The 12,995-nt window shown below is 42.1% G+C and overlaps 1 protein-coding gene across 7 annotated transcripts in view; it reads left to right on the top strand.

Annotated features, from left to right (window-relative positions):
- Positions 1 to 12,995, top strand: part of NHSL1 (NHS like 1) — a 255,484-nt gene that overhangs the window by 194,390 nt on the left and 48,099 nt on the right. For 5 of the 7 annotated variants that reach the window (XM_068231670.1, XM_068231666.1, XM_068231667.1 and 2 more), the window contains exon 2: positions 9,278 to 9,430. In XM_068231670.1, coding sequence (XP_068087771.1) covers positions 9,278 to 9,430 — 153 coding nt within the window. Of the gene's footprint in view, positions 1 to 1,501; positions 1,916 to 3,037; positions 3,060 to 9,277; positions 9,431 to 12,995 lie in introns of those variants that run through there. The other 2 variants (XM_068231671.1, XM_068231673.1) reach the window with 2 other exon arrangements.

Genomic DNA, 12,995 nt, shown 5'->3' with positions numbered 1-12,995 from the left:
TATCTCCGGGAAAAAGCAGTTGCTTTATTGAACTCCGTGGATTGCATTGAATAATCATTTTGACATGGGAGATGCCAATACCCTTGAGAAAGTCATTGTTTAATCAGTCTGTTGCAGAGCAACCGCTTCTGTGTGTGCTTGCTATCGCCTTATGTATGAGCATTACCTTTTATGCATCACTCTGAATATGCTAGAAATCTACGCCCTAACATGCCGCCTCGATCGATCATCAGATCTATTTTGGCTCAAATTGATCCAATTTGTGTACCGGATGGAAGAAATCGATCGGGAGTGGCAATGAATTTCATGCTAAAATCTGTGTGCAGTGTGTGGAGAGAGTCTGATCAGATTCTAATCTGAGCAGAGTCCATCATTGGTTTACATCTAGTGGCCACCTATAAGTGTATGGCTACCTTTACCCTCCCTAGCTATACAGCTTGAGTATATCTCACTCTTGGAAAGATATGCTCATTTCTAGTTTGAAACAGAAGACAGCAATAAAGGTTCCTTTACCCCTTAGCTCTCCAGAACTAAACTAGAACAAATCCTGGAGTTAGGCTTAGTTGGTATTACATTGTTTCTGAATATTTAATTTCTACTAATGAAATATTTTAAGAGTAAAAAAATAGGACATGGAGTGCTGGCTGGTGCTTAGAGCTGTGCTTTCCCTGTGATGTATAGCTATGCACCAGGCTACACTTGCTGTAATGGGTTTGCTTGGTTGACCTTGTGCCCCCCTCCTTGTCTGGGAATCCATTGCTGCTCAGGCGACACAGGCAGCCAGGCTACCATTTACATGTAAGCAAAGACTCCGCTCCAGTCACAGCGCGTGTGGCTCAGTCCTGGGAAGTTTGCTTTGGGAAAGACACACCTCTTCCTTGCCTGAATGTGCGATAAACTGAGGAATGCTGACTTGTTCATTTTATGGGACTATAAAATAGGATAATCCACCAAATAGGATAATCCACCATACAAATACCTAGTAAGACACACCTACAAATGCAGTTTTCAGCCTTGTCACAGGTTCTCTTACAAATCTACAATTGCAAAATAAAAATATATAAAAAATACTCTCCAGTTTAACTGAATTTATGACGTTTGAGAAACATACAGTATTGGTCAAATTTATTCTGTCATGAAAAAAATATTCTGAAGACTAGAGACATAGCCAGAAGCCTTTTAGGGCAATATTTATTAAACAAGCTTAAAGGACATTCTGTTAAAATGCAGTTGAGTTGCTGAACTTTCATAGCGACTATACAGGAGCTACACTACAGCATCAGCAGCAGAGAGACAAAGGCAACACAAGTGATACCTGCATTACCAAGAAAGCTTGCTACACATAGAAAATCGACATTCCTCTCCCAGTGCTGTTCACTGGTTTTAGTGGATGGGTTACAGGGAGGTGGGGACTTCTGAATAACAATAGCTGAAAGCCAATACTGCCCCTTTCAGAGTGCTTAGCCCTGTGCAGTACAAGCTCAACAGGGAACAGAGCAAACAAGCAGATCTGGGGATGGGAGAGAGGTGGGGGTAGAGGAAGAGAGATGACAGTCTACTGCAAGCCAGAAAAAGGAGTCTTCAGTGAAGGTGCAATGAGGCAGAAAGTCTAGAGCGAGCTAGCGCATGGCTCAGGTCCTCACATCCTACCCACATCTGCCTCTCTGGCTTGGATATTATACTATGGAAGGGGGATTTCAGGGTCAAGGTTTATCAGAAGAACTCTTTAGGCTGTAGCACTGTAACGGGAGTCAGCACTAACCAGGAGGGACCATCAGAGGTTTGTGGATATTACATCCTGGCACACCTGCAAGTTTTCTATGGCTTTAGAACTTTGAAGCTGAAAACTCATTAGAAATGGTTGTGTTTATTAACACAAAGCTGAAATCGCTTATCAGCCTTTTCAAGAAGAAGAGTAAGTATGAACATGTGACACCAATTGTTTACATAGTATATCAGTTATGTATTTTTGTGGAATTCTTGGGAACTGTGCTGCTGTCCGGCAAGTCATTGCATCTAGGCATAGACGCTTCTCGGAAGGGATTTTCCTGTAATCAGGATACTTTGTGTTAGATTATGGCTTGGCGTTGCAGTCTTACAGGAGTCGCTGTCATGTGTTTGTGTACAAGCACTCCTCCACCTTGCGTTTTGCTGGCATCCAGTCATTTTCCCAGCATACACATCTTTGTTAAACTCTTTCCGTTAGTATTCTGTGGTTATGCTTTCATTGATGAAATGTGTACAGTTCATAAGAATAACGCTTTTTCAGCTTCCCAGACTTTGGTGTTTGCTCTGACAGAGGTTTTATTATGTATTGCTATATTGATGAGATACAATAGTTTATTGTTGGTGAGCTTTGGAGGAGCAAATTGATGAGTTTTCCCAGGTATATATCAAGGTCAGAGTCATTGTGTAGATGAAACGATTGTCATCCTGTATAGAATATGCATCTCTTATGCTGAATAGATGATGTGTAGTGGTTTTATACAGTTGTATCTTTCAATAAACACTGTTGTGGAATGTTGTTGCTTCCTAACAACAAATAATTGCTGTAATTAATATGAAAGCGTTTCCTGATCTCCTGACTGTGCCTGGGGAAGCTTTGATGAATTGGGCTTTGCACTGCAGTTTATACCATCTCTGTTTTGAGAGCCAGTCTAAGCACAAGTTATTGAACAATAGAGAGGGGTGCAGCATGCTGAGGAAGACTGTACATGTACTGTGAATTTGCAGCATGGTTACTTATGTGTCTTTGTTCCTTGGCAAAATAATACAGTCCTAAAAGATTATTTTGTCTAAAATGTATTGAAGAGTTACTACATGTTTTTATAAAGCAGTTTGTTAGTGGTGTGTAATGGGTTTCAAACAATTATAAAGGTTGCTATGGTGATCTCAAAGGAATCTCTGTGATATGTCCTGTAACCTCAGTATATCAGCAAAGGGTAAAATTCCCCACAGACAGAAGATGAGTCTGTCCGATTCAGCAATGATCTTGCATTAATTGCAGCAACAGAGGTCGCTGGTTATCATCCTGACACAAATACATGAAGTTATGCCTGGTATACAGGATACGCTACGCTAGCATTGCTGTTTTGTACCCAGGTTTGGCCCTACAGGTGTATACTGTTAAGGTGGACATGCCCAGTTGATGAATACCAACATTGCACAAAATGCGAACTAATTTAAACGTTGTTGTGCGTTATATACAACATCTTATGTGCACCTCTATCTGCCGCTCGTTGTTGTTGGTTTGTCTTTTGCCATCATTATCGTGCAGTGGTCATCCGCAAGTGACGCACCAGCATTGAGGGGGTCAAGGAGGATGGATATATCATTTGTTGCATGATTCTATATTCGCTATTGATGGTGTGCCATTACCAAATCAGAAAATCAACTTTGATGCTGCCATCCTTGACTAATGGTACAATCTTTTTCAGAGGATCTTTATCTGTTGATGCCGGTCACTAATTTTTCATCTACTGTGTATGGCCAGCCTTAGAATTTCAGGTGTATCTGTGTCGGTAGACTTTTTAGCAGTTGCATTTTTTCTTCATCTACAGTATCTGTAGACGCAATGGTGCCTGTGGAAGGCTTTCATTTTATGTCAAGCCATATAAGGGCTGGATCAGAGGGACGCTTGCGGAGCGTTTACTGCCAGCGTTCGAGCTTGGCGTTAAAACGCTCCCATTCAAGTGAATGGGAGTGATTGTACCAAGCTTTCACGCGCGTTTACACGAACGCAGCATTCGGGTCCCAATTTTCACTGGCGTTCAAGGAGCCCCTGGAAGCTACATGTTGCTTCCAGGGGCGGTTAACCGCGACGGGTTATGTTCCCCTAGGGGAAGAAAAAACGCGGCCACATCCAGTCGCAATGCGAACGCTGATGAAAGCCCGAACGTATTGCCGCCGCGACGCCAACGAACGCAACGCCTCCAAACGTCCGTCTGAACCAGCCCTAAATGTAGTGCTTGTATCATAAGGCCGGTGCACAAGCTAGCATGTTCTCAGCCAAGGTAACCAGTAGGGACTGTCTCTGACGAGTATCTAGTGTGAGTACAACAGTCCCAATTTGTTGTTGAATAACCTAGAGTGCCGAATCATCTTAACCTGCCTACCGGGAGCGGCTTCATTGCCCGATGGGCCATTGTCTCTTGCCAGCTCTATAGCAACCAAACGCATCGTGAAGCTGAAGCCTCGCAACGTGTTTGTACTGCACTTTGCCTCTCAACTGTCACTCTAGGATAGAGTCCCAATCGCTGCAGAGTACAAGCTTTGTGCATGTGATTGCATCTATAGACGTTTGTCATCCAAACTTGAAATGAGGGCTGTTCTCACTACAGCGATTAGCAGGCGATTCCTGCTAATCAGCGAAGCTCTACCACTTTTTAAAGCACTAGTGCTATTCTAACCCTATGGCAGTGATGTCACTGCCACGATTGGCGCTGATCACAGGCGATTTGCAACTAGCGCCAATGGAAAAACGTGTTACATGCAGCATTTTGCTGTGATTCAAGAGCGATCGTGGTACAGTGCTAAATAAAGTGCTGATCGCAGTTGCTCTGAATCGCGGAAGTGTGAGCAGCTAAGGGCTACCGGTTTGCGATTTTTAGTGTGAATGGGACCTATATGTTGGTGTAGGGATGGTCAGTGAGCTGAATATAATTGAGTTGATGCAAATGTATGCAGCTATTGTTGTTTCCAGACATTTGGTTATCCTCCACCCTCCCTTATGCTGGGAATACACGAGATTTTTCAGCAGATTTACTGTCCGATCGATTTTCTGATTGTTTTTCCAATCCCTTTCCATTCACTTCTATGAGAAATCGATCAGAAAAACGATCATAAATCAGATTGGACCTGTCGAAAATTATCTATCAAACCATCTATCTGCCAAAAAAATCTCATGGTGTATGCCCAGCATTAAGCCCCGTCTACACGGGGAGATGTAGCGATCCGGCGGCTCGATTAGGCGCCGGATCGCCTCTTCCGCGTCCCCGCCGGATTCGATTCCCCGCTCGTCCCCGCCGGTGCCGCTTATCTTCCGCTCGATTCCCTGCCATTGTCCCCTCGCGGGGAGCGAGCAGGGAATCAGCGATGAGGAGATATGTCCTGTCGGAGCTGATGCGGCTCGATTGATAAGGAACATCGCGGCCGCATCTACGCGTGTAGATGCGGCTTAACAGTTGAGCAGAATCCTCAGCACTGAAGGCACATATCTATATAAGTCTGACCAAGTGCACCACTTGGGTGTATTAACTGATAGGGAATTAAACTTCAGAAATCAAAGAAGCATTGCAAATATTAAACACCTCATCCGCCATACAATGGAGAATTATTTCTCAACTGGCCTACTGACATTCAAACCCTTGCATAATTTACGGTAGGTCCTAGCTACTTGGAAGACTTCTTGCAGCTGTATCACACCCCCTGGAACCTCAGACCAGCATTATTATTATTATTCTTATTTAGTATATATTAAGCACCTGCATCTTCTGCAGCGCTGTACAGAGTATATTGTCTTGTCACTTAACTGTCCCTTAGAGGGGCTCAAAATCTAATCCCTACCATAGTTATAGGTTTATGTATGTATTGTAACCTAGGGCCAATTTAGGGGGAAGCCAATTAACTTTTCTGTATGTTTTTGACCTGTGGGAGGAAACCGGAGAGCCTGGAGGAAACCCACATAGACACGGGGAGAATAAACACACTACATGCAGATTTTGTCATTAAAAGATGCTAGCTCTTATTTAATTGCAATTGAAACTTTGGATAAGATGGAATAAAATAAATATGTTGGATATTGAAGACGGTGCGGGATCCTCTCTGTTGGCATAGAAAAAGATCTACATGTCTGCAAAGGCCAGCATGATCCAATATTTACCTCAAAACCTTCAGATCCAGAGCATTTTATGCTTCTCTAACCACCTATTTAGCCTAGTGTTTACAGACCTGTAGATTCTTTTTTTTTTAATGACAAAATTCACCCATCTATGTCTTAGTTGACGTCTCTCTCCTCTCCAGAGAACAGCACATGCTTCTGATAAGTGCGTCTCTACAATGATCATTCTAAGATTAGTGCAAGAATCTCTCTCCAGGGACAATTGTGTATGTAGCTAAACCTTTAAATTATGACCCAAAACTAGCTGTACCACCATTAACCCTATCCACACATGGATCTTCCTAACCCACTGAGCCAATACTGGTGACTCCTAACACTCGGAAAAATCAGTAACAAAAAGACACCTAAGTTTATATATTACACTGCCCGCTAACCCTGCCCTCTTCCCTCATGCACCCCTGTCAGGATCGCTACACACAAGAACGGACATTGCCAATGCATGTAGGATTGATATTTTGATGGTAATATCAATAGAAAAAAAATTGTTTTTCAATAGACTTTCACAAGATGTGAAGTTTGTTTTAAATCTAATGTCCAATCTGTTAAAAGCCTTGCATAGTGTATGGGTACCTGTAGGGTAAAGCATCTAGCAGTTATCCAGTGGCTTTCTTCTTCCCTCCTGTGGCTTTAGTAGTCAGTGCTGGTTTTCCTGTTGTTACTGACTAATTGATCCTTTGCACCTGGAGTGTAATTATTAACAGCGGTTTCAATAAATAACTCAGACTTTTCTGTTGTTTTTTTTTTGTCTTTTTTTTTTTTTTCAAACTCCGTTTTGTTTCTCCATTACCAGACTCCTTTAGAGGCTTCATCGAGATACTCTTTATCTGTTGTTTTTTGTCTTTGTCTATACATCTTCTGATTTTACAACCAGCCAAATTGTTTGAGTAGCTAAACTTTTCGGCCAGACCATAAAACATGGAGAAGGTTGTAACAAGCTCACGCATCATGTGAATGCTTCTATATGAACAATGTTATGTGTTAATGTGTTAACCCTTCTACTGTAAATTTTCCTAGAGTTCTAAGGAAGCCTGATTTTCAGTGTCCTCTAATGAATGTAATATGATGACCTCCATATTTGTATCCATATGGCGACATGATAGCAGCTACTTGCCTCTTGCTGTCTGTACATGACACATGCCCCCGGGGGATAGTGTGACTCCATATCAAGCTGTGTATATCCATGGCAGCAGGTCAGACACATGCAAGGCATGGATTGTGGAAAGGATATTAGTGCTGTTACCTAGGCACTGGGGTTGGTGGAAATTCCATGAGCAGATTAAACTAGCCTTCTCTCCTTATCTCGCAGCAATTGTCTCATAGGAGCATATTTTACAGCAGATGGCTAGGCTGGTCCAGATAAATCATTTACTGCAAACAAAGTCTTTACTGAGCTGGTTCAGTGAGAAGTGTGTCAAGTATGCATGAGAGTTTAAATACATCTTACTTTCATCGTGTTACGTTTCCGTAATATATTTTTGCACTGGCATTAAAAAAGCCCTATTGAAATACGCTTTATGAAAAATAACAAGGTTCTTTTGATTCAAGTTCTATGAACTGTTTATGATCTCACAAAGTTGTTTTTGTGGTGTAGGATGGGTTTTAGAAATGAAGGCAAAAGATGCTGGCACACTTCCATGCCTTAATCCTTGTAATCTTGGTTTTAGTTTGTAATTGCATTAATTACCCGGTTTCTTTTGGGTTAACTAGTTCATCTGCGTATCTGTAGTATATTAGGGCACATTTCTTGTGTAGAGTCTTAGAACTGACACACTAATCAGGCTTATTTTATAAGACAAGGGTCAATGTGCATAGTGAGCTAAACTGCAGCAACCAATCAGAATTATTTTCATTCCTGTGTGCTGGGTTTACACCATACAATTTTCTGTTAGATTTACCTGCCAGATAGATAAAGTTCAACATGTTGGAAATGTATGTATCTTACGATCTATCTGCCGAGCAATTAGGCATTGTACTACTCATTAGGAGATAAACAGAAGATAATGCACCAGAGATAATGACCATTCTCTACAGAAAATTATCTAATTATGCATTCTAACAGAAAATGTAGTGCTGGGCATAGACGGGTCGATCCGGCGGCCGATTAGCCGCCGGATCGACTCTAGCCGCGTCCCCCGCGGATCGATTTGCGCTCGTCCCCGCCGGCGGTCTTTATCAGCTGCTCGATTCCCTGCCATTGTCCGCTGGTGGGAATCGAGCGGGCGCGGGTCAAGCGGCTTGATCGGCCAGCTGAATATATCAGCTGGCCAGATCAGCTGGTCGATACACGGTACAGAAACGTACCGTGTATCCCCAGCATTACAGAAGAATCTAACAGAAAATTGTATGGTGTAAACCCAGCATTAAATAACCTGAAATCCATTTGGTTGCTCTGGGTTACCGCACTGTGTACATTCATCAGCTGTATTGTACCTGCTGTGTTTAGTGGCCTCATGCTGATGTAGCATTTGTTATACTTCTCATTCTACTCCCTGATGCATCCATCATGAAGTGGTAACCTTGAACAAATGAACAGAAATGCTTACCTGGACCATTCATTTAAAAATCATCCATATGGTGTAGGACAAATCATTGACACAACCGAATGGCCAGCGGTGCCGGCTGTTTTATGGAATTTCTACCAGATGTTCATTCATTTATCTGTATCCTGAAACGGAATGCTGACTGAGAACATGCAAAATCATCTCTAAGCTTTTATAAAAATCTACATGTATTCAGCAACAGATCTTTCTTCTCTCTGAGGTTTTGGGCTTTGCAGTGCTCACATGAGGCATCTTTTCTTTTTACTTTGCCTTTTACCGCTGCTTGTAGTACTGTTAACCACATTCTACTTTCCACCAGCTGTAGCTCTAATGTGCTGATCAAGTGGTACTGTTGGCATACTGTAGATTCAGAAGTGATATTTAAGTTCATTAATGTCTAGCTAAACGCATGTGTTTCTCTGTGTTTGGATAGAGCCAGGAATTTTTACAACCCCGGCTATTATTTCTGTCTTCTTTCGCCATAAGAATTTCACTCCCTTCCTGTTGCTGTCATGGAAGTGTGTAGCCAGCAAGTGAGGGAAAATTTGAAATATGCTCACATACAACCATTTTCCCCTTTGGGCGAGGAGAATGAAACTACCAAGTTTCCTTAATTTCTTTTATGACTCAAGGGTGTCACAAATGATTGCAAAAGGCTATAGATAGTAATCATAGACTGTAGTTCTAGCACTTTACCACTCTCTCTATCTAAAGCTATTTTTGTTAAAACCTGGGATTTGTTGCTTTTAAGCTGAACTTTGGAATTTTTCTGCTCTTTTTGTTGACATTCATCACATCTGAGTGATATCTAACAGAAATGTTCTTTTCATGTTGGCAGCTGTTTCAAATCTAGATGAGGAAAGTAAGTGGACAGTCCATTACACAGCATCTTGGCACCAACAGGAGAATGTGTTCCTCCCTTCATCCAGGCCACCATGTGTAGAGGACCTGCACAAGCAAGCCAAGGTCAACCTGAAGACAGTGCTGCGAGGTAAGTAGACACCTCCATTTTGATGTGTCATGTTTTTTCAAGCAAATAATTGACTCAGACTTGATTGAATCTTCTGGGGTCCTAACGACGATATTTTCCCAAAAGTGTTAGACAAACTGTAGTCAAAATAACAATGAATAAGAAAGCTTTTTTTTTTTTTTTTTACAATATTCATGTATGAATTATTTAGTCATTGTTTCCTCGCCCTTATTTATGTTCTGAAATGTATCACTGGTGGCGACATTTTTAGTTCTGCTAGGTGATCTGTGCAGAATGTTTGTTACTGAGAGTTCTATGCACAGAGGGAGATGTTGCTGGCTTGGCAGTTGGAAAACTGTTCTTTTCCACAATGCAACAAGGTTCACAGACGGCAAACTGTCAGGACCATAGTCATGACATCACACTATGGGAGAGGTTTCACCCCAATATCAGCCACACAGACTCCCCTGATGAGCTATTTGAGAAAAGGTTAAGATTTCTTGTGGGAAAGGGGACATCAGCTACTGATTGGGACGAAGTTCAATCCTTCTTTAAAGTTCTTCATCTTTAAATGTGTTTATTTATCCACAAGGGCTGTCTTTGTAATCAATAGGGATAGCTAATGAGATGCTAATAATTCTAAGCTGATGTAAATTCTATGCTAATTTAAATCATACTGGAAATTAACCAATTGCATATACAACTGTTGCTTTTGATTTTTCCATTTCCAAGTTGCATAACATTTGTATCGGCTCAGAATTATTAGCATCCCCAGTCATGACATTGAAAATAGCCACATAAGTAATTAAAGGGAACCTGGGGTGCGAGTGATATGGAGGCTGCCATACTAATTTTCTTTTAGACAATGCAAGTTGCCTGGCTGTTCTCCTGATCCAGAGTCTCTTATTCCCTCTCCCATAAGCCCTGAACAAGCATGCATCTCGGGTGCTCTGACTGAAGTCTGGTCGAATTAGCCACATGCTTGTTTCAGATGTGTGATTTTACTGATGCATGAAAGAGTGTTTGAAAGGAAATAAATATGGTAGCCTCCATATCTCTCCCCTTGGGTTCACTTTAAGCTCAGTCTCGTTATGGGTGGGGAGAGCCATGGCGGTTGAATTTCTATTGGTGGTCTTGGTGGTCACACTTGCTATGTGACCTTTGGTAGGTGGGCCACCTGACTCTGGGCATCACTACAGGGGAGGAGGCGAAGGCAGTGTGATTGTAGTGAGCCCTCATAATTTTGCTGAGGGCCCATGATGTGTAGTTACACCCCTGGCCTGAAAGGTGGCAAAAGCATTTTTGTATAGAGACGTAATTCCACATTACATCTTTATAAATGGCATGCCTGGCATTGTTACACATCTTTATAAATAGACCCCTTAAAGGGAAACTGAAGTGAGAAAGATATGGAGGTTGCCATATTTATTTCCTTTTCAAAAATACCAATTGCCTGGCAGTCCTGATCTCGATGCCTGTAGTAGTGTCTGAATCACACCTGAAACAAGCATGCAGCTAATCTTGTCAGACTTTTGTTAGAGACATCTGATCTGCTGCATGCTTTTTCAGGGCTAATAGTATTAGACGCAGAGGATCATCAAGACCATCATGCGGGGCAACTGGTATGGTTTAAAAGCAAACAAATATGGCAGCATCCATATCACTCTCGCTTCAGGTTCTCTTTAATGAACATATGACATGTAGCCTCTTTAGTAGAAAGAAGGCAACCTAAATTTATACATAAATCCATAAATCCTTAAGGAACAAGCCCTTATAGTGACTATTTTCTTTATATTTTGTGTTTTATTCTACCATATGGATTACATTACTACTTCATATAATTAAAAAAAATTGATTGCAGAGGGAACCCCAGGTTCAGTTCTGACTATACCATCTGGCAGCTTATAGTAAGCAGACTGGCCAAATGTATTGTGTGTCAATTAAAGCTTCAGCTGTTAAAAATCCTAAATCCCGTTTTCAATATGTACCTGAAACCATTAATGGCAGATTCTGTGAGAGTAGCTACTGTTCTACCATTAAACAACTGCTAGGCCTTTTTGTAAAGTGGGGATACACTCTGACTTCTAAATCTGACACTTTGCTGCAAATTGGCATACTTTCCCATGGGGGAACTGTGGGCTGAGTGGTGATAACACTTATTTTGGGGGGGGTTTGGATGGCAGCCACACCTGGTATTTTTGTTTGGAGGGTGGGGGTTGTGCATGCTTGGATTATGTGTGTGTGTGTGTGTGTGTGTGTGTGTGTGTGGGGGGGGGGGGGTGTTAAATAAGGGCCACATTTATTATGGGGCAAGGTGATGGTGACTACGTTTATTGGTGGGGTTTCCGTAAATATTATGCAGGTATGTTTCCAAAGTAACAAAAGTAGGCAGCATGTTTCTCAAATCGCATAGGGTAACGTGTACCCAGTGGTGACAGATGAGATCACGGTATCATATTAGATTTCAATTATCGACTCCAGTAACATGCAGGCCCCAATAATAGGCGGATGTCTCCAGTAACCCATGATGGGCTACAGTAACAGACCCCATTTCAGACCTCATGAGATAATTTTATAACTGACACAGTTACAAAAGTTACGGAAGTTTGTCTGGTGACAAACGCTGGGAACAGAACCCTCTAACAGACAGACCAGCATGGTAGAACCCAGTAACAGAAAACAGGCTCCGCTTGGGCTGCACAAGAATTACCTTCCCCTTCTTCTGTTCCTTTGCTGTACCATGTTCCTCTCTTCCTCTGACCTACATCCAGTTGCACTTATATCCTCAGCAATTGGTTGGTTGGCAAAGGAGGCGGGGCACAGGACTGACAGAAAAGACAGTAGTGACCTCAAATGGTTATGCGCTGCAAAGGGGAAGGAGGTATGCACAGACGCAGTACTCATAGATATCTGAGAACATACTGGATTCCAGTTCCCAGGGTGATAGCTGCACCCCCCGTAATCTAACGAATGGGGCACCCAGGCCATGTGCCATACCAGACATAACCTAGGTGGGCATGTGCCTATGTTGGCCAAAAGTCATACTGGAAAGAATGGGGGTGGGGCTTGTTGTGCAGACAGAAATTGGTGCAGCAGGCTGTAGCAAAAAGTGGGTACATTAATGTAAGACCAGTGTTTTCTAGATGAGAACCGCATATCTATGGCAACCTGCCAGTAGTGGATAGAGAAACCCCATTGCATCTTCACACAGCCAGTTAAAGTTTGCAGACTGAAATAAGAACAGTAGACCATTTTCAGCAGACCTGGCTCTGCAGAGTCTATGGGCATGTCTGCAGATGGTATGCTGGCCATAGGTGCGTGCCAGACAAACATAAGCAAACTTAAGTTGAAAATCTAGGTCCACCTTTAGACAAAAAAAAAAACAGGGCAAATACTCCCAGGAAGTGTAAGAAAATGAGATCTGCAAGTGGTGAATGAGACATTTCCTGTTATTAATTTAATTTGAATGGGAGAACAGTAGCTGTAACTGATTACCGTATATTGAACATCTAACTACCATGTATGAATTGTCTCAGCACTCTGGCTACTAATCCTGCTTAAAAGCTTATGCTTGTCTTACTATTAA

The sequence above is a fragment of the Hyperolius riggenbachi genome, chromosome 4, assembly GCF_040937935.1.
Source record: "Hyperolius riggenbachi isolate aHypRig1 chromosome 4, aHypRig1.pri, whole genome shotgun sequence".
Taxonomy (NCBI): domain Eukaryota; kingdom Metazoa; phylum Chordata; class Amphibia; order Anura; family Hyperoliidae; genus Hyperolius; species Hyperolius riggenbachi.
The sequence above is the reverse complement of the archived record's forward strand: the minus strand, read 5'-3'. Positions and strand labels throughout refer to the sequence as shown.